At 36.3% G+C, this 22,750-nt stretch overlaps 1 protein-coding gene across 3 annotated transcripts; it reads left to right on the top strand.

The window, feature by feature from the left end:
• The first annotated feature begins 502 nt into the window (after nt 1–502).
• On the top strand, nt 503–21,914 carry RETREG1 (reticulophagy regulator 1). 3 transcript variants are annotated; one of them, XM_069853506.1, is made up of 7 exons: nt 503–652; nt 11,728–11,854; nt 13,520–13,604; nt 14,063–14,200; nt 15,664–15,728; nt 16,529–16,655; nt 17,654–21,914. In XM_069853506.1, exons 2-7 carry the CDS (start codon nt 11,795–11,797, stop codon nt 18,163–18,165), a joined length of 987 nt encoding a protein of 328 aa, XP_069709607.1. In that variant the 5' UTR covers nt 503–652; nt 11,728–11,794; the 3' UTR covers nt 18,166–21,914. The 3 variants fall into 3 exon arrangements, with proteins under 3 accessions (XP_069709607.1, XP_069709606.1, XP_069709609.1); XM_069853505.1 differs by lacking the exon at nt 503–652 and adding an exon at nt 710–929; XM_069853508.1 differs by lacking the exon at nt 503–652 and adding an exon at nt 8,401–8,499.
• Nucleotides 21,915–22,750: the final 836 nt, after the last annotated feature.

The following is a 22,750-nucleotide window of genomic DNA, read 5'->3' as shown; positions in this document are numbered from 1 at the left end:
TAGCTGGTGTAGCTGGAGTGATAGAATCCCTGTCGTGCACACAGCAAAAAGCAATATGGGGAAAGTGAATTTGTCAGATCCCTTTATGCTGTTCACAGAATCATTAGGAGTATTTTGGCAGAAAACCTCCTCTTGTCCACATACTTTATTTAGAGTACTTTTCAAGTAGAGTTTACTGGTACCCCTATGACAGTTGAGGCTGCTTGTGGCAGACGAGGTTGGAATCGGAACTTAAAGACAATGCATTAATCTTTATTGAAAATTTGTTTTCTAACTCCTTATTTTAAAAGAATTGCTGAGTTTTTATTTCTTCTGTGAATTTAGCTAATGGAGAAAAATTTTGATTTTCTGACAGCTTGTGACTAACACTGTGTGCAGAGGAAGGAAAGGAATATTTTTACAGTTGCAGTAAGGTCTTTGCTCTTATATTTTTTTAATCATTACTTTAAAGTTTGTGTCATTTAGCTTCCTAACATTTTGGTTGCTTCTCACCTACCCCTGAAAAAAAGGGAAGACGTTGAGGAGGATTTCCAGGAGAAGCAGAAAAATAAAATGTACTGGATGGTGATTCTCCCTCACATGATTAAAGGAAAAAAAAACTGTTTTGCTCTTGGCTGTGCTTGCTACTGAACACCCTGTCATAGTGTGTGAGGTGAGTCATGACTTGTTTATTTTTAGCCTTGGCCAATCAAAGCCGAACGTTCTGAACTTCATTCAAGAGCAGCAGGCACTTAGGATGTCTTGTAAACATTTGCTCTCTGAGCAAGGAGCACTCCTCTCAGCGGCAAACGGGACAGGTGCCTGGGTTGTTACTTCTAAAACACAAACCAGACTAGAAGCTCGTTGCCTGGATTATCTAGATTGGTAGAGAGAGAGAATTCCTTTACATCTGAAATGCCAGACAGTGAGGATCTGGGACAAGATGAAAGGTACTGTACATTAATTCTGATGGCCACCTCATGCAGCATGGACCAAGGCTTTGTGTTTTAATCTGTGTGTGCTCCTGAGTTCTCAACCTAAAATCCATTTGCTCTGTGTTATAACAGATCATCTAATTCTTGAGGGGTTTGCCTCTAATGCTAACGTAAGGCTTTTTAGGAGAGAAGTGTTAATGTCTGCTCAGAGGTTAAATTGTACACCTTTTAGGTATTTCCTAAGATAAAGCTGAAGGGAAAAAAATACTGGGTGGTTTCTACCTAGTCAATTTTCCTAACCATGGGACAACTTAGAAGCCTCAAAATGTCAGAGAGACAAATAGTTATTTGGAGCCACGTTACTGACTGAACTATAACTCATTACTGTAAGACAGGGCACTGTGTCCCTTGGAGATATGTCTTTCTTTCTGAAGTTAGACTTTTATCTTAATTAGCTTATAAAACCAGCAGTCCAGACAAAAAGAAAATAGTTGGATCCAAAACTTAATAACAGTTTTACAAATACTTTTTTCTCAAATATGATCCAGCACATTCCTGTGGAAATAAATGAACTAAATAAAGCTAGATAAGTAGACAGATTTTAATGTATTCTAAAAGTAGACACTATTGATACTTGGCTATGACAGAGCTTACAAGCGACGATTCTTAAAGTGCAAGTGGTCTTACTGTAGTCACGATTTTCACTCTCTTGATGGTAATGAAAATGTTTATTCTAAAGCAGTGTTAATGAAATATTTGATATTGAAAAAAAAATCGTCATGTATGTAGAAATAGACATTCTTTTTAAAGGTTAGTTAACAAAATGCCAGTGTAGAGAGGTAAGTTCAAGAAATTAAAAGAATTGGAAGTGAGCAATTTTTTGTGACTTGGATTTTGATTTCTTCTATTCATATTTAAATTTAAACATTGCAGATGTTTTCCCATACATATGTCAATGTATTGTGGTAAGATAGGTGAAATACAGAAGGTATTTCAGGTTGTCTGTTGTAGATTAGGTGACCATGTCTGGACATACTTATTGGATGTGTGGGGGTGAATGGATCCCCAATGGCCTAATTTTGTCTCTGCAAGGGTGGGGTCACCTGTGCATTTCCATTTGCAGAGATCTAAGTTGTGCCCTAAATATGACATGGAATAAAAGTAGTTGTAGTAGTAGGTAGCATTATCTTCTTTTCTTTTAAGGAAAAAAAAAAAAAGTTTAGCTGGATCTCCAGTTTTTTAAATTGTTTCTTTTTCAATACCGGAAACCAATATGCATGAAAAAAAGAGGTTTCAGATCACAGTAACTATTTTTTTTTTCTTTTGAATCCATTTTATAAAGGCTATGCATCATGTCCTTCCTTGAAAATGTGTGAAAATGTGGGTTTGGTTTTTTCTTAAGTCAAGATGGGAGAAAATCTTACCAGCCAAGAAGAAAAAACTATTTTGAAAAAAATAAATAATTTCAAAACCAACCGGTATGCAAAACACACAAATGTTGTATTATCTTACTTCCTTTGTTCATGGTTCTTTCTCTATAAAAGCTTGTAGCAAGCTTTGTCAGTTAAATAGAAGGCCTAAATATTACTAGGCCTAAACCTTTAAGACTTTGATTTTTATGACTCAAAGTTGTTTGGCTTTTTTCAGAAAAAGGAAAAGTATCAACATTTCTAAAGCAGTAACCTTCAAAAGCGTGGTTATCGGGCCTGCTTTCCCCATTTATCATTTCTGGAACTACTATTAAATTAATTGGCTCTGATCCCAGTCCCTCATCCTTGTGTTTCTTTGCCATTGAACAAAAAGGTTAGAGAAAATAGTTTAATCAAAAGGTTCTGGGTTTTTTTTATGGAATTAATTTGCCTTTTTGTCTTGGTGGTACAAGTAGGATATAGATAGAGAACATTCCTGCACAAGTGCTAATGAGATTGGGTAGAGGTCAGAATATTTTGTTCCAAGTTCAACAGAAGTTCCGGAATAGAAGGAGGAGCTATGGGAACTATACTGGAGCAATATGGGAAATATACTGGAGCAATTCACTTTAGAATCACAAAAGAAGAGATGGTAATGTAAGTGCACACATAATGGGGTGATTTTGAGGGCACACTGAATCAAAGCTATTGCTTTATGTATTTAAAAAAGGAGGGCAGTGGTATTTTGTGGAAGCTGTAAAGCGGTCCTTGTTCACTGATCAGTTTCAGTGCATTGCACTTCTTGTAGCTGCTTCTCGGATGCGAACAAATACTTCTTACATCCTCTCCCCTCTTGAATTCATGTCCCACTTCAGAAAATATGTAATATTGCATCACAAGTGTATTTAATGAACACTGTAGCATCATAGTTAAAGATGTAGCGTTAGTCAATCGTCTGTTAGTCATACCATGAATTTAGATGTCTAATAAGCAAAGGAATATATAGACAAGTAGTTCTTAGGGAGGGTAGTAAAAGCAGCTAAGAGTTGTGAAGATCAAGTACCCACTCACATCTTGTGTTTTGTTTTGTCATATGATCCTAGGCAGTAGCAGATCAAAAACAGTAAGGAAAGATGTGGTCAAAGGTAAAGGATTGAAAACAGTTTAGCATGAGGACAGTATTTTCCCTCAGTATTTCTTTATCATCAGATCCTCTACAGTTTTGGTGTAAGATGGTATCACTGAATTAAAAAAAAAACCAATACAACTCATGAAGAATCTAGTGATGGTCAAGAATATATAAAAGGTACTGTGAATAATCAGTCCTTAAGTTGTGGAAGGACTTGGCTATAGGTGCTTTACAGAGATACTGACAGGTAACTTCCTCTGTGAGAACGTTTGTGTTGTTACTGTAACCTGCCTGCTATTGAAAAGGATGGTGCACTAAACTGTTAGCCAGGAACCTTTTTATAACTTGAATAAAAATGGGAGACAAAGCTACATTACTTTGAACCAGTTGGTTTTGAACTACAGTCTTATAGTGCATGACCTTTCTGGGTATGTATTTGGACTTAGAAAAATGGAGATCCATTTTTAAGTCAAATCTGCATGTTATTTAATTACTCTAGACATGTTGATTTGTAATTATACAACATGTGTTTCTTTTGCTAGTATTGGTTAATAAAGTTGAAAGTATTTGATTTCCTTTTATGATTTAATTCAGTGCGCAAATGTAGGCAACAAATGTTTAGCTCATGCCAGAAACTCTCAGTAAAGCAGTAACACATGAAAGTGAATTATCACCTACTCATACAAAATGTATTAAAACCCATTGAAAAGAGTCAGAATGAAGTTCCACGTAGAGTTAAAGTGGCCTTGTAATATTATACAAAAAGTAACTTTCATGTTTTTGTAGGTTAAAAATATTCTTTATCTGGCACTTGAAAATCCAGTTTCTCTTTTTTGTTCATCTGCTTTGAAACTCGTGGAGTGCTCAGCTCATCTTTCTCTTGGCCTGAACTAGGAGTATCCCAGCTGAAGCAGGTGGGGGCTGAAGGAAGAAAAAATTAACTGAATTTGTGAAAAAGGGTTAAAAGAGTTGTCTTTGCGGAAGAAAACTAAATGTCAAAGAATCGCTTCTAACAGTTAGGCAGAGCTGTTTAAATTTCTGCAAACAAACCTCTATACTCCTGTTGACATAAATTATTTCCGTTTCTAAACAAAAATAGTGCAATAAAAATGTCTCTTTTGCATCACTAGTTTCTGTTACAAATTGAAAGCTGACCTGGAAGATCACACTGTCTTGGTAAAAAGACAAAACCACATAGTAATAGCATTATAGTCTCTGCTAAATGGAAAACAAGTTTGTAATAGTATTTATTCAATTTTTATGCAAAGAGATGTTTAAAAAAATCCGCACTTGTTGACTAAGTCATTACTTTGGACCTAATAGCACTTGACTATCAGATCACATTTCATGTTTTGAATGACCTCAAAATGGAGTAGCTGATGTTCCTCTCAGGAGAGCTGGACAAAAGAAATACAGGTTAAAGGAAGGGTTTCCTGCGAGATCTGACCTGTCAGTTTTCTTAGAGGCTCTGTAGAGGAGCTGGACAATTAAATGCTTAAAATTTTGTTGGTTTATATTCTGTTTATCTTACTGGGACATATTGGGACATTGTGGATGCTTCCTATGTTCCTTGTTCTTTCAGTGATACAGCCTACTTTCATGGCGCTCTTTGAAGCAAGCAGGATTTTGCATGGTGACCTGGTGATTCATTTAAATAGCAAGTTTTGTTGATTTGGTCATAGCCACATGACACAAATAAAATTATTTTGGTATACTTAACGATCACATAGGATCCAAATGCAGCACAGGATAAAGCACAATTCTACATAATCGCCCTTTAAATTAGCCACGTCGGTCATCCAGATGCCATGCTGTGAGTTCAGTGGTGTTTGCTATGGCTTTCTGCATACCGCACATAACATACACAGATTTGTTGCATTGTGTTGCAATAAGGCTAATCAATATTCCATTGGTTTCTACCACTCAGTTCAATAGTAGAACTTAAAGGTTTTGCCGTTGGTACTTTAATGCACTTATGTGCTTTTTACACTGTATTGTATTGAAAGAGAGGAATGGTTATTTTCAGTGTGTGGTCACCTGAAATTTAAATGTAAAAAAAACCCATTTAAAATGTTTTTCACAAACTTTTTTTTTTTTAATCTAAATGCTCTTTCATATCTATTATCTCTGTACCTGAATAATTTAGAAGACAAATTTTAATGTATATTTTTGGCTTAGCTCTTCAGGTATAAAATTTTTGTTTTTGAGAATGGTGAGTGCATCATTATAATCGCTTCTTCCTGCACTGTGGTGATTCCTTTCCTCACAGGAGAGGCCTGTGAAAGCTCTGAAAAAGCAAATCTGCTTGATTTGCTTGGGTTTTGCTAACAGTTTACATACTTGATTTCATTTGGTCAAGTTTTGTACTTAACTCCTGGTTTCCTATGAAGTTTGTCCTTGAATATCCACATCCCTTATAGCTGCAGCAATCTATAAGCTCTAGACATTTCTTTTTAAAAGACTACAAAATAGCCACATTACCTGTATTTTGGTTTGCGTATCTTTGGGAATGTAACTTTCAGCTCTTCCACCTTGACTAATACATTCTAAGTTACTCTTAAAATTATAGAGTCTGCACAGGATTCAAGCGTGTGTGGTTATAGTTGGGAAATCAAGAAGGTTTAGAAGCTCTTTAATTACCAGGTCATTGTTTGTTTATGTAGATGCAGTCCTTCAGATTCACCACATCATTGTTTACTTTGTCACTGCTGCAGTTCTGAGTAGCATATCTATGTGAAGCTACATATAAAACTGTGTACACATAACTTAGCAAAATCCAGTACATCACGAAGAGCTCTTTAAACCTGTAACATGATAGCTACTGACCTTTCTGAGAGAAATGTGACGGGGCTTTGCTTGAACAGATGTCTAGATACAAAATGAGAGCATGACACCATCAGTCATTTTTAGAGAATGTAATGCCACCGACTCTTCTGGCCAAAGTTTGTGACTGTGATGGGCTGAAGCATCTGGGATGGGAGGGTTGTTTTTTGTTTTGGTTTTTGGGGTTTTTTTTTGCAGCTACTAGGTAACAGTTTATTCATTTGCTCCGTTTTAGAAATTACACAATAGATAGTCAGAAGTATATGAGTAATTTTCTCTGTAAACATTTTCAATCTTATTTACAGTAGTTTTAGAATAAAAGTGTAGTACACTTGGTATATCAAACTCAGGATAAGTGGTGAGAGCATAAAATTTTATTCTTTCTAAATCGTGTAACGAAAACCTTTGAAATTGTTGTGGGAGAGAGGGCTGCTCCTGTCATCAAAGGAGCACCTTGACAGGAGTCCAAAAAGTTGTTTTGGCAGGAAGTATAGGGTTCATATTTAAGCCATTTATTAGGATACTCTAAGTAACTCCACTAATATTAAGCTGAAGTCGTTTTTTATGTTCTTGGTTGACTGATGCCATAGTCTTGCATTCCACATTCATCATCTGTATCATGTTATATTCTTTTTTTCTTTTAGTCTTTAAACGTGATCATTGAAAAATTAATTTGTCTGGAGTATGCATTGTAATGCAACGTATTACATTAGAACAAAAGGTGACTGACAGGTTTTGTTCTAATGAAAGTTTGTTTATCTGTTTCTATAAATGTGTGACAAAGTCTCCATGTTTGCATACATACAACTATAGGTTGGACCCCTTTCCTTCTTTCTAGCCCCCCTCTTCACCGGGATCTCTTGTTCCAACCCTCTGGCCTCTGGGTAACACTGCTGCTCAAGTGGGCTCTGAGGAAGAGGAACAGGAGGGACAGATGCCACCAGGGCTGGTAGTTGTTGGAAGGTATGAATAAGAAGAGGCAGCATGTGCATCTGATTGTTGTACTGAAGTTCATCAAGCTAACTTTCTTACACTTCTAGCTGCCTAAGATTAGAATAAGACCTCAAAATAGTCCCTGGTTTTCTTTGTAAAATAGAAAAATGTAGGTCTAGTGGAACCGACAAAGATGTTTTATGATTTCTTGTGGCTTAGTGCTACAAGAAACCACCAAGTATTCTCTTGCAGAGCAAGTTTAATAGAGGGTTTGTAGTATTTTGAAGCAAACTTCACTGATGCCATCCACTTCTCTTGCTTGGTTTCCTCTTTATCAATGCATCACGTGCAGACCAAGGGACCAACCCATGTAGCAATACAATTTATTTGCACTGCAGCTCATACTTTCAACATCTTTTAAACTTAGCAAAAGAAAGCACTATTAACAATGAAGAGAAGCAAATCCAAAGAAATTTCTCTGCAAATGTGCTATTTTTCTGCATAATTTGCATGTTTTTTTTAAACTGTTATAAATTATAGCAGCGTGCCTTGCAGTTTCTCCTCCTCTTTAATTTGTATTGTCTTTTATTGGTGATTAGTGTATATGAAAATAGTTAGCATTATTATTGTAGTTTATGCTCTCGACATTTCCCTCTCCCTTTTTTTGTTCCAATTAACTTAAAGTTAGTAAGCCAACTATCTACAATCATCCTTTGTATTTCAAAGATCTGCTTTGATGGTAGACTTTTGGCCTATCTGTTTTCTCTCTTTGTGGATCCACTAAGATCTACTTTGATTGTGCACAGGTTTAAGGAAAGGATAGGAGTAAATTCTGAAACGTGATTTTGTAATTCAGAATACTGCCATAGTAGTATATTTCAACACTAGAATAAACAGGCAAATCTTAAAATACATATTACTAATGCTTCAGAATGGTTTACAAAAGCTGGAAGAAAGGTGTCTTTAAGGACAGTAGCCTAGCCATGAAAATTACAGTGGTCATAAGACAAAACTTTTGTATACCACTTTTTTCTGGCAGTTAGTGGCTTGAGAAGATGGAAATTGAAATCACTATTGTGGATGGAAAGTGGACAAAAAGTTCCGTGTAACATTGCTAATCCCTTTCCCTCTGGGTTCTTCATGAGTTATTTAATGGTTTTATTTACATCCTCTGTCAGAGACAAATACCTGCAATGCAGTGCCATGCATTCCTGTAAAACATGTTGCATTTTGTGTGTCTTACAAAAGTCACCTAGTCCAAGACATCAGACTCTCATTCTGTGAACTTCAGGTACGTTATTTTAAATTGTCTATGCTTCTTTTCCTAGAGTGGGGTGGAGAAACCTCTCACCCTGAATATTTTGTAACGTAAGAGGAAATCACACTGCTACAATACTATAAATGCTGTGCTATAATAGTCAGAAATAGCGCAACAGTTTGGGTTTTGAACTTTAATCCGTTTTACACCATGGTTGAAATACTAGTTTTTCTTTAAGTTACATTCTGCACCTGCCATGCGTATGATATTTGAATATGAACTGCCCATGTCTGCTATTCAGGTTCTGTATGAAATGGCTCCCAAACCTTGCTCTAATACTGATGTTGCTGTGTCACCACCTCCTGGCGAACTTGCTGTACAGTAGCTCAGACATAGTGAAAGGTGAAGATTCTCCACGTGTGTTTTAACTCGTTACTTTTGGCCTAAGCTGTTCCTTACTTTTTTACAAAAATGGAGCTACTCAGACTATGTGTCTGAAAAGAGGAGGTGCTGGTTAACCTCCATTATGTTAGGAAAGCTACTTCCAAGTAATCAGTATGTCTGCAGTGTCGTAGAAAATAAGTTATCTGGATATCGTGTATGTGGGAGGAGAAGACTTATTCCTGGCTTAGACAGAAGTATATAAAAATTCACAAATGTGGGCAGCAGTTGGACCAAAGTGTACGATTCATGGTAAGCCCCAAATCCTCTTATCCTGCGTGTTTAGAAGAAATGAGAGGAAGAATTTATCATTGTAAGAAAAAGTGGCTTTAGACTTTGCTGACTTGCATGTCAGACATGAGGTTGTCTGAGGTTTGGCTGTAACATTAGTTAAAGATTTTAAGAAGAGCTTAAGTTATGTGTTCTTTTTCCTGAAATTTTAGATTTGAAATTCAGAGTTCACTTTCTCTGTATCTTTTGGTTATATGACTGAGAATTTATGAAGAGATTTTTTTAATTTGGAAAATAAAGTGAAATAGATATTTATACATATAGTTACGTGTGATTTACCTAGTTTTATTATTAATCTGTGACCAGAAATCTAAGGTTACATGGTAATCCCAAACTTTTCTTTTTTTGTTTGATGTTATAATGTAACAAACAGCGTGGAATGTATTATTTTATTTGCTATTCTGATTAATTAATCAAAGCTTCTATCTAGTTTAGGCAACCTGACCCTTTAAAAACCATCCCTTCAGTGCTGTGTTACTATGTCTTGCTTGCTGCTATGTGAGAGATCACTTCCCTCTCAGTATCAGCATATAACCCCAGCTCTGCAAAGAAAAGCAATTCAGAAGCCTTTCTTTTTCAGAAAAAATCACTATCTCCCTTGTAGTCCAGTGCAATTATATGTGTAACTTTCAAGTTAAGAATTTAAAGGATTCAGATCCATTTTCCTTCAACCATTATATCCTCAGGCTGTGTAAGTAAACCAGTTGCTCTTGCTAGAAAGATCTGCATTTCAGTTCTTGGTGCAGGTGGGGTATGAACTTTTGCCCATATAAAAACATTATTGTACGCTTTTGCTTTGTAGACTGGAAAAGTAAAAATAATATGAGGGAGCAACTTTTTTTAAAGCACTTTTGAAAAACACAACTTTTGGTTTGTCAGTTCTTGGAAGTTTGTGAACTTATTCTAAGGATCTGGAAAATATTTATGAAAAAAAAAAAAGCTTGTTTTGGTACGGTTACATTTGCTATATAGGGATCCACATCTGGTTTGAGAAATGTTAGGTCTTAAGCAAATTAAAAAGCAGCACTGTCATTTTAAATATGCACCACTTTGACACTTATGGGAACAAAGCTCCAAGGTGGAGTCTGGATATACTCTGTGGACTTTAGAACTGTTGTATATGTGCATCGATATTGCCAAAGACTTGCAAAAACATAGTACAAATATATGTTGTGGATTTCCTTATATCAGGAAATGAGACATTAATGTGTTCATATCTTAAATATAGGGGTGCCTTATTAGTAAGAATGATCATTAAATAAAGTACAATAAAGCAAAGGCAGGTTATGCATGTGTTCTCAGTAGGGAAGGTAGATAAAAGCAACCGACTAATCGGCTTTCAACTGAGAAAAAGCCAAATGCTCATGATGGCCTTTAACTTTTGCACTGTGTGCCAAGAAAAATGACTAAGCAATCCGTTGTTGTGCAAGGCTAATATGAATGTGGAAGCTTTTAATCACTAAAGGTGCAGTGTCGGTACTGAGTAGTGAACTACACAAAAGATAACTTCGTTAAACTGGTGCAGAATTTACTTCAGATTCACAATATTTGCATGGTGGTGCATTCATACTTTGTACCAGTTTGATTTGGCATTGACTGGCCTCTGTACATTTCTTCTTTCATTTGTTGTGTCATAAAACACCTCTGTTGTAGATGTTTTGTCTACTCCAAAAAGTTTTACAATGTGTTCATTTAAAATGGATATTGCTTTAACTGATCAGCCGCAATTAGATAACCTATGTTTTCTCATGTCTTTCAGCAAATTCTTCTGTATAGGTCTTTTTAATTTATTTTATTAAAAGGACTGAACAGCTAAGCTTCAGAAACAGTCCTTTCCATAAAACAGAAAACCAAAAATTCAGTGAGGAAATGAATGTAACCATCAGGACTTCAAGAACAATTTATTTTTTTCTAAGTTGGATAAATTTTGGATCATCATAGTTTGTAGAACAAGAAGAAAAAATAGAAAAGAAAAAGCACAAGGATTATGTGCATGAAATTAAATGTATTAGTGTCTGTGGCCCTTCTGTGGCAAAGAAAAGTACTGTGATATATATTTTTTAAGAAAAAATGATATTAAGAAATAAATTTGGGGTTCAGTTGCTTAATTTAGATGACAACTGTGCCTTAAATCCAATGTTTTCATATGGCCAGAATGAATAAGCAGTAATTTCTTAAGCAATTTCTTGTATGGACTGAGAATTGCTACAATGGAGCAGATTTTTTTTTTAAATTATTTATTTATTATTTATTTTAATTATTTTAATTATTTATTTTATTTTAATTATTTTAATTATTTTATTTTAATTATTTTATTTTAATTATTTATTTTAATTATTTATTAAAAAAAAAAAAGATCAAATTAGCCCAATATAAGATCGGTGGAAAAGAAGCACACATTGCTGTAGCATAGCAGCAGCCCCTGGATCACAGGAGACTATAGCTTTACAACATGCTGGTTTCAACCAGTTTCAACTTTTGTATGAGCTATAACCAAAGTTCATGGATATTTTTGTTTGCTTCACTCAGCTGGAGTATCATCAATTCCAGGCAAGACTACAGACCCAGAATAAATCAGTGCGTTTCAGAAACACTGATGAATTTACTTGTATTTCTTCAAGAAATGTCCCACTTCAAGGAACAAAACCCTGGCAAAGTAAGTTCTATATTGTTTAGTAAGAAGACGAGATAGATTTTTTAAAAACAAGCAAGGAGAATTAAAAAAAAAAAAAAAAAAAAAAGAGAAATACACATTGTCTTGAGTTTCTGCTAACTTTCTCCTGTGCAGGAAAAAGCTGGAAAAGTACACAGTTCCTAAGCATTCATGTTTTTCCCAAGTAACTGTAGCTTTCAGAAATAGCCACACAAGCATTATCTGATGGCACAGAATCATTCGTATTTTGTTGGAATAATTTTTCTTCTATACCAGTATGTTTTGGGGTTTTCTACTGAAAGACTGAGCTGGAGAACCCAGTTGATGGAAAGGCAAGCAAGAATAATATTTCTTCTTTCCTAATAGGAAGATTGTTACGAATAATAGTTCTAGCCAAAAGTGAAGCAGCTTCCTTTTCCAAATAAAACTATAACTAGTGTAGATCATGGCAATAGTAGATTTCATTTTTCATATATGTTAATATATATATTGCTAGATATAAAAATTTAGAAGGAAATTAAGAGGGAGGGTCCCCTCTTTTCATCTCAGTTCACTTTGCCACAAAATCTTTCACGAAAACAAGACCTTCAGACTTAACAAATTTGAAGTACTTAGTACCACACTCAACTGTTAAGGCATTTAGGCTGAAAGTACGGATGAGAAACAGGATGAAACACATTGCAGAGATGAATAGATTATGCAAAAAGAAGTTATTATATTTAAGATAACAGTTATATCTAAAAGAAGTAGAATACAGGTGTATATTGAGGCAAGGAAATGCGGTATCAATATACCCAGTAACATGGCACAATAATTGTATGTTAAGATATATCTAATCCTGATTTAGAAAAGTTAATTTTGAGAGCATGTTTTCCTTTATTTTTCCTGACCTCATTCTTTAAGCCATGTTTTTTTACTGCTGTAATTAGAAGAAAACTAGGCATTGATGCTTTGTGCAATATTTCTTTGAATTAATCATTTTATTGCAATTAAACTCCAAAAGCAAATGGATTATTTCTTTAAACTCTCAAGCTTTCAGATCAGTTCTATACCCGGCATTGTGCCGTTGTGAAAGATGCGCTATATGTCTCAGTCACAGCAGAGGCCAAAACTCAGGTTTCATATTGAAAAATCAGCTCAGTCTTATTGTTAGCAGTTGCTAGAGTAGCTAACAAGCATCAAGAGAATACTTGCCAGCATATGAGAGAAAACAGTTTCACAAAGCAACACAAAAGGGGAGAGAAATGTACTAGTGGGAAGGGTTTTTTGCTTTTGTAAGCATGCAGCAAGTATGCATTGTAATATTTCAGTTAGTGATTTGGGATTTTTTTTCCTGCTTATCAACTGTTCAGTGTTTTCCTGTGTAATGAAGGTGAAGTAACTTCTAGTAATTTTGCCAATAACAATGAATTTGTTAAACCTTTATATTCAATATATAGAAAATAGATGAGGGGCTAAATCCTAATTAGTCATAATGGACTTTTTGATGCTTATTTGCACAAGAAGTGTTAAAAGTACTTCCTAATTTTAAAAACAAACAAGCATAATAAAATTCCATTTTCCACTGCACTTTAGATTTCAGTTAGCGTGCAACATTTTTCTATTACAAAATGTTCCAAGTATTTAATCATTGGAAGTGTTAATAGCCAGTTTTATTGTTTTTGCCAGTTTTGCCTACTAGTCTGCAGCGTATGTACGTTTTTCACTGTCTTGGGAAGTTACATTCCTGGAGTTGTCCTCTCCTATGTCCTGCGTAAGTATGGTCTCTTTTGCAATCATGATTTATGTATGTGGTTTGTTTATTATTTGGACTCTTTACAGAGAGTGTTCTGTTTATGTATTGTTGATTCTGGCATGATATTGCATAGTTGTGTTTCACAGGTAGAGGTATCAAAATCAGACTAAAATAAAATTAATGAGAAATGCTGTAATAATCATAAATTATGCCTTACTCAAAGTAAAAAAGGTGTCAGTTGATATGAATACAACAATATTTTCTGTGACAAGCAGGAATGGCTCCTAGAAACTGGGTTTGATGTTAACAGTTTTTCTAGCATGGGCATTTCACAGTGCCTTTTTATGTAAAATTTATTGCATTATGTAAATTTAGTAGTTATCCTAGTACATGTATTGTTTAATCTTTATTGGGTAACTAATTATAAAGCAATATTTCAATACATTTTTTTCTCTCTGTGTTCATTTTTATCACAGTATTGTGTGCCTTTTTATGTCCCTTCCTTAAGTGCAATGAATTTGGACAGAAAGTGTGCAACAAAATTAAGACTGTTCTGATGAAACTAGATTTTGGAATAGTGGAATACATCAACCAGAAGAAAAGAGAGAGATCTGGTGAGTAATTAAGTATAGCCCCAAGTAATGTATTCCTGTATGCAGAGAAAATTTTATTCACTTTGTAGATGGTTTGGTTTGTCCTGTGCAGTCAATTGTAAAGGTATTACTTGATCTGAACCAGCAACAAGAATTTGTTTTCTTCCCCAAGTACTCATAAGCATTTAAGAATTGCAGTAGGATAGGAGCTACAAATTAATCAAACTTCTTAGTCAGAAAGGGGAGAAATCAGTTTAAAACAGAATCTTGCCTGTCTCATCTGAAATCCTTATAATACTGGAAACTTCTAGATTTTAAGAAATAAAGCTGTTTCAAGAAAAATGTTTATGTGAATAATGTTATCTTTAGTTTAATTCTTGTGTGTGCTACAGTTTTGGTAATTAAACCTTTGTAATACATTACTTGCAGGTATCCCACCCTTTTCAGTTAGTGTTACAACAGCAGACTTGATATCTGCTTTAAAAAGCAGTCATGTTACAATGTGCTGTTCCTAGACACAATGAAAGAAACCATCTGCCTTTTCCCCTTCTCTTATATATAATGCAGTAGTTGTTGGAAATAAGAAATAATGCTTTGAAAGTTTTCTTTCATGTATTATTTCACCTTGTTCTACTTTTAGGTAAAACTGGCAGAGAGAGAGATCAGACTATTGTTTAATACATTTCATAAGCCAGCACTAGAAAAATGGTTGAGGTTAGATTAATTCTTTCTTGCCTCTCACCCTACAGCTTAATTTAACAAGTTCCCTACCTTGCTTTGCCACTTGGATTCACCACATGGATTCACAAACCCTTGTACTGGCCTAAGAGAGGAAATAGCAATTTACAAAACTGGGACACTGAGAATAATGTGACTGTGGTTTTCGTCTTATACTGGTTTAAAATATTCATGAGACAATTCTCTGACAGAAAGAGGAGGCAAAATTTGTGTCTCTGTTCATCTGCAAGGAGCATCACTCTCTCAGACTTCAGAGGATGCTTTGCATGCATATTTGCAGAAAAATGTTGTGAATGCAGGGGAACCAGGTGCAAAGAAGAAAAAAAGGTTTCGTGAATTGAGGTTACATGCAGTTATCCAGAAAATTGCATGTTCTTATGTAAAAGTAATATACTGGGATAATGACACTGCCTGTTTTAGCAGTATGTTACAACTGTGGATTGTACCAACAGCATAGTTTAAAAGATAGATATATTGCTAGGGAGCACTGTATTGTGGTGAGCAACAGAGACATCTGAAACTAAGTGTGTTTCAGTCCCACTCTGACTGCTGTGTGATGTGTTTTGATAAATATCTAGGCTCTCAATCAACGTTTTCTCCTCACCTTAGTAGCATATTATGTAAATGATGCACTGTGTCAACAGGTGAAAGTTTGCTGCACTACTCAAGCTGTGTGACAGAGAACACACACTGAACTTCACAGTCTGTTGTCATGAGTAGGATAAAAAGTATTTTTTTTCTTGCAGAAACAGGAAAAACAAAACCCACAGAAGATGACAGTGAATTAGACATATCAGCTCTGTGTCCGAAGGTGACTTTTTTCAGTCAGCCCTGTCTTGCTTTTAAAATCTATATAGAATATTTTAGACTGCTGTCTCTGGTTTTTGTGGAAGACTAAAGCCTGCCCAGAAGGCTGTGTTCCTAAACTAAACAGTGTGCTTTAAAAGTGATTTATAGTCTCTTTATAGGCTTATAAGAATTAACTTAATGCACTTGTGACTTCTGGCCCTCAAGGTAGTGGGGTTTTTTTGGCTTCCTAAACTAAGAATTTGTTTATTTTCTATTGGCTGTAGAAAAAATAAACTAAAATTTAATAGCAAAGGCAGCTATTTATTTGCAACAGTGAAATTGCAGTTGTTTTTACCAAATTAAAATATAAAAGGGAATTGTTCACAGAAAACCTACATAATTTGTCAGATAATTTTGTAATCACTTGTCTGATCATTTTCAATGATAGTGTAAATCAGTATATTATTTATAAATATCCTTCTAGACATGTATGAGAATACTCATAATAATTCCATTCTCTCTTAATATTCTGAATAACTGTATGGCAAAGGATCTTCCATTATAATCAACACTGGTTGATATATAAAAAAAATCTGTTTTGTAGGAATTCTTACGCAGTATTTCATCAGTAGTGAATAGGGATGTTTCACTTCTATTGTGTACTCCTTTATTTTCATATCTCTACAGTTAAATCTTAAGTAGGAGGCAGTTTATATTGCTAGGACATGCAAGATGCTTCTTTTTCAGTTTCTAAGCCTTGCCCTCATGTAGCATGTACTTTTTGAGTATAAGAATACACATATGGGACTTTTTTATGTTTAGGTTAGTCCTGCAGTTGTTGCCAAAGAGCTGTCAGTGTCTGACACAGATGTATCAGAAGTATCTTGGACCGATAATGGGACCTTTAACTTATCTGAGGGGTATTCGCCACAGACCGATACATCTGATGGTACGTAATGGCTTCATCTGTTTCATTGATGAATTGCAGCCATGTCAGTTACCTGAAAATAATTAGAGAATTTGAGGACAAAGCAAAATTTGAGACAGCACAACCCTTCCTCCTCGCCTTCCCTCTTTCCCTTTTTCCCAAAGAAAATGGAGAAAATGACATATGAGACATTTTAGGATTCATTTCCTTAGCCCTTATGAATGCTCCGATTGCTTGTTTTCATAGAAAGTACGTTCAAACTAATTATTTTTATCTCCTCATTCAAATACTAGATCAAAATATTCCCTTCTGCTCATTTAGGCCTCTTCCACAGGCCACGTACTGCACAGTAGGTTTTACACATTTCTAATAGCAAATATTGTGCCATTAATGCAGCCATTAAAATATAAACTTTTATTTGCTTGCAGTCTGCTTTTTATCCTCTTGAAAAAAATGAAATAATCCTGGTCAGCTGTAGAGTTTCCATTTTGTGTTTCCTAATTAAGACAAGCATTAGCCGGGAAAGGAGAAAGTTACAGATTAAGAATTTATGTTTGGTCTATATCTTTATTTAAAAAAAAATAAAAGTTCTTTTTTTATTCTACAAGTGTATCAAAAGCTTGTAATACATTCATACATGCTTACATATTTGTACTTTATATATATTGTGAAGAAAAAGAGTTTAGAGACCTATTATCATTATAAATTTTAGGGCTTCATGTTTCTTGTGTATTTAGAACTAGTTTCATATACTGATAGATACCATTTCTAAGAAGGTACTTTCCTCAAATAACTTTGAGTGAAGTTGATACCAGGTGATTTGTGGTATTAAATTATTCAAAACCCATTTTATTTTAGATGTCACACAAAGCTCCTCTGCATTGAGACTATGGAAGACTACTAGACTATCGATTAGTAAATGTGTTCAAAGAAACACTTATTAATTGCATTTTCACATGTTTTTGGGGTAAGTCTTTCATGTTTGCTAACACTGTTTCATTCTGTTAAACCTGTAATAGATTTTGACCGACCTAGTGATCATGAAGAAGCTTTCGCTAGAGATCTTTCAGAATTTCCTTCTTTAGAAAATGGTGCCGGAACAAATGATGATGATGACTCGAGCATTGGTATGCCCATCCAGCAAAAACAGAAAAAAGAACAAACATATTTCAAGGCAGATCATGCTTCCAGACAAAGTAAAGAGAGACCATCCACTGCAGGGCTCTCCTTGCCTTTGACCAGTGACCAAACCTTTAACTTAATGAGTGGAATTGCTGGGGATGTCATCGCAGCTGCAGTGTCTGCTGCCATCAAAGACCAGCTGCAGGCTGCACAGCAAGCTCCTTCGCACGCAGCACCCAGTTTGAGTGAGGAGACAGACACAGAGGAAGCTGATGATTTTGAACTGCTTGACCAGTCTGAGCTTGAGCAGATTGAGAAAGAATTGGGACTTTCACAAGGCCAAGAAGCAGAATCCCAGGAAAAGAAAAAATCTTCAGGCTTCCTTTCAAATCTGCTTGGAAGTCATTAACTGGAAATTGCAGCTGGTAACATAGAAATTAAAAATAAAACATACACAAAAAAAATCAAATGCAAAAAAAAAAAAAGGAAAATTCTGAGCTGTAAGCTTTAACTATCACTTTAGATGTGTTGTAATAATTTCCTTTATGCAGAGTGAATTAACTGGATAAATATCAGCTGATACTGATAGTTTAATGTTCCTGGTAGTTATACCTCAATGTAATAGCATGGAAATGAATTATCTATCCACAGTTTGGTTGCAGATGAGTGTTGGAGGTCAGTTGTTCAAAAGAGTTCAGGGAGAGGGGTTTTTTTTATCTTCTTACCAACCATCTGTTACGGAGTCCTGAGCCAAATTTTCAACATTGGTAGTTTATTTACTCTTGGTTGCCAACCATGTAATGCAATTAATGATTCACGTAGCAAGAGTGAGTTATCAGAGGATTGCAATGAGATTAACTGAATCTCACCTCCTTCAATCATACCAAAAAGTATGAATCCCTGCACTTAGCATTATGTGTGGTGCATCTACTGTATATGAAACACATTAACCAGCACAACTCTAGTTTAAATGTGTGTGCAACACTATCAAAGAACTTGATTTCATACTTAAAACCTTTGAATTATTTTGGATATGGTGATGCATTTCCAAGTTTTTTGCTGTTTTAGGCTTGTAGAGTTGTAAAGTGGCATGCCTGCTGTGTTCCTTGATGAAGTCTGGTCTTTGGCAGTATTGCCCATGTGAAGTCAGCCAACACATTTTTATATTTAAAAGTTAATATCGCATAAACAGAACAAATTTTTTGGGAGCAGGTAAGGGGTAGTCATTGTTTGAAATAGGTTTTAGAGATTAAAATAAAGAAAGAAGAAAAGTCTTTTTTAGGTGCCACTTCCTTAATTCAGGATTCTGTGGGGTTAGGTTTTTTCCACCCAAGACAGCTATTATTATAGTATATTAGACAGCTAAAACCAGAATTTCTCTTGCAAGCTGAATCTTTTAAGACACTTAAAAGTATTCAGTGAGGTCATTTGCTGTAGAAGACACTCTTCTTCTTGGCATGTAATTTAAAACAAACTAAAAAGAAGTTTAAATTATTTGCCAGTTTAAAACTCCACACGTGCTTAGTGAGTGGCATGGGATCTTAAGCACGTACCTTACTTAACTTTTTCTAGGGCTTTTTTGTTCACCTATGACAAAGTTGAATTGTAATACCAAGCAATAGTAATCAAAGAAATAGGAAGAAATAAAGCTAGTTTTTATAATGTGATGTAAACTGTTAGCAATGTTGAGGGACCATGTCAGCTGCTACTACTACTCAAGTGATTTTTCCATTTGCTGGCATTTGAAGAGGTGAATTCTGTCATCTGGGACCCTCAAAAAGTACAGCAACAGATCATAGGAATCTTCCACTAACATGTATGTGTAGGTAAACCTGTGTTTGAAGTTAACTCCATTTTAATTTGTTTTTCTTTCTGAGGTGAAAAAATAGGCAGAAGGCAAAAAAGATTGTAGCGAAAGGAAAGATGTTGACAATTTTTGACACTAGCTTTATTGTTGCTTGTGCTTTTGTGTCAGTAATGCATATTGACTGTATTTGCTGTCCTTTACCAGTAAAAAAGTGAGCCTGTGCCTTCATTATCAAATCCATTACAAACCAAGTGGATGCTGGATGTAGATTCCACAAGATGCAGCTTTTGAAATTACAACATCTTAATGTGAAAAGCAAGTTTCTGGAAATCATTAAAAAAACATGGCCAAATCACTTCCACAGCATTGGTTGTTAAGTTTCCGTTTTAGCTTCCCCTAGCCTGTCCTTCCCATTTGGAAAAAGTAAACAAATAAATAGAAGAAGCTTTTGCTGGAAACCAGTAAGTTTAAAGGCCATTTAAATTTCTAAGATGAGTTAAAAGCCTCATTTCCTTGCTGCATGTTTAGGACAATCTATAAAGATAGAAGAGTGCAACTTCCAAGTTGCTGATGAAATGTTGTAGGACACCAAAACAACCCGTGTGCTTCCTTGTGCAGGAATACTGGTGCCAGGAGAGGAAACTGGCTGTGGGACAGGCAAGGGGCGGGAGAGAACAGTCCTTCACAGGCTTTTCTGGAGAGGATTGATGAGCCGGACTAGCTGGCTGTCAATGGTGGCATTACAACAGCGTGCACTTTATTGTTGTTTTAGGAAGAATACTTGTGGTTATAAAAGTATGTAACACAGGGGCACTCTTCTAGAATAATAGATAAGATCAAGAAGGAAAAGCAGTTGGAGGAGTTTCTCAGACTTTTTGTCAATGATCCATTTTCTGGTTTCAAGCTAGAAAAACAGACTGATTCTTCTCCAGTCTGTTCTCCAGTTTCTTCTTCCAGAAAGAAAAACAAAGCAGAACTTGAACAAGCAAATCTTTAAAGTTTAGGAGCATAATTGCTTATTTAGGTGTCTTTAGAATTTTATTTTTCTGTTCTTATGGTAGTCAGTTACATTCAAGCCCCTAAATACTGTGTAATGAGAAGGAGGTAATTCTTTAACATTTAATATTTCTTATTAGGTAGTGGAAAGATGATTGGGCTTTCTGCAGAAAATTACATTTTCCCTCCCTAACAGCCGCATGTAAGAAACAAGTTGCTTGGACACAGTACATTCCGCTGCCAGCAGTTTGACAGCAGAAAAAAAGAATACATTTCTGTCCTTGGTAAGACCCCTTCCACACTGCCTTCAGTTGGAAATCCCTCAAGAAACCTTCACTTTGCTATACTCTAGCAGCAGCCACGAAATAGCAGCTTCTTGAAAATTCCCATCACAGTGGTCCATAATGTCTTTCCTACTGAACACTGGTCATCTCCTTCCCATATTCCAAAACTGAATACATGGACAGGAAGACAGGCAAGCGAGCATGAGGTAGCACGTAGTGTTGAGATACGCATTTGTTCCATGGAAAGCCTGCTTGCATGCAATTTCCAGTCAAATGTACAGTCAGCATAGAGCGCAAGATCACCGAGTGTGGACATGTGAGGTGAGCCAGTGCCATGGGGTAACACAGAGAATGATCTTGCCATAGGATCATTTCTGCGTGCGTGATCTTGTGTGCTCTCACCTGGTAGTACATGGAAGGTGCTGTGTATTTTTACAGTAATGTGGTTAGTGCTTGCCCTCCCTCGCCTTGCACTGGCTTCCTCCCGCATCCCTGCTGGAAGGAAACGTGTCAAGACTGGGTCAGTGGGGTGCAGTTCAGCAATTCGTACTTGGAAAATTTCCTCTTGCATTAGTACATCTGAGTGGCAGGTGGAGCAGTCTTCGTTTGTTTGGTGGCTTTAGGTGTGTGAAATCCAGCGTAAAAGCACTTATGTCCAGCACACAAGGGCTTTCCATGGGTATGTGCTGCACGCCCACTTATCATTCTTCATGTTGTTCGTAAAAACAAATACTCTGTGCAGAGGAGGGGAAATAATTTTCACCCACAGTAATAGGATCTGGAGTTAGACTCATTTTATTTGTTTTTTGTTTGTTTTGCACTTTTTCCAGACTGTTTGAGCCTTCTAAATGAGCTCCCAGTAGTTTCTGTGTCTGTTCCCAGCACATGAGCAGTGTAACAGTCTGTAAACAGCTCTGATCCGGGTAACCAGAAACTGGAAAATTACAAAATGTCTTTATTTAAAATATTTCACAGCACTTTACCTAGCCTGATTACTATTTTGTAAACACAGAATTATTCTATTGATTGTTTGTAAAACCATTTAATAAATATGTGTTAGTTTTTATCTTTCATCGTATCCAGTTGTATGTTTGTTCCCGAAACAGGGAAAAATCAGTGACATAGATGATGGCATCAGGTGCACCCTCAGCAAGGTTGTGGATGACACCAAGCTGAGCGGCGAGGTTCATAACATTGAGGGATGGAATGTCATCCAGAGAGACCTTGACGAGCTGCAGAAGTGGGCTTGTGAAAAACCTCGTGAGGTTCAACGAAGATGCAAGACCTTGCACTTCTCTGGGTTGGGGCAACCCTCAGTATCGATACAGGCTGGGGGATGAAGAGCCTGAGAGCAGCCTGTGGATTAGGACTGGGGGTTCCTGGTGGATGAGAGGCTTGATGTGAGCTGGCAGGCAATGTGCGCTCACAGCCCAGAAAGCCAGCCCTGTCCTAGGCTGCATCAAAATAAGTGTGGTCAGCAGGTCAAGGGAGGCGATTCTGCTCCTCTGCTCTGCCCTGGAGAGACCCAGCCTGGAGTATTGCATCCAGTTCTGGAGCCCCCAGCACAGAAAGGACATGGATCTGTTGGAGCAGATTCAGAAGAAGGACACAAAAATGCTCAAAGACCTGGAGCACCTCCCATAGGAGGAGAGGCTGAAAGAGTTGGGGTTGTTCAGCCTGGAGAAGATGCTGGGGAGACTTTATAGCAACTTTCCAGTATGTGAAGGGGCTACAGGAAAGCTGGGGAGGGCTCTTTGTCAGGGAGTGCAGGGATAGGACAAGGGGAAAATGGCTTTAAACAAAAAAGAGAAGTTTAGACTAGGTAGTAGGAAAAATTTTTTAACGACAAGTGTGGTGAAGCACTGGCCCAGGCTGCTCAGAGCAGTGGCAGATGCCCCATGCCTGGA

The sequence above is a fragment of the Phaenicophaeus curvirostris genome, chromosome 3, assembly GCF_032191515.1.
Source record: "Phaenicophaeus curvirostris isolate KB17595 chromosome 3, BPBGC_Pcur_1.0, whole genome shotgun sequence".
Classification (NCBI taxonomy): Eukaryota; Metazoa; Chordata; class Aves; order Cuculiformes; family Cuculidae; genus Phaenicophaeus; species Phaenicophaeus curvirostris.
This window is presented reverse-complemented; position numbering and strand designations above follow the sequence as displayed.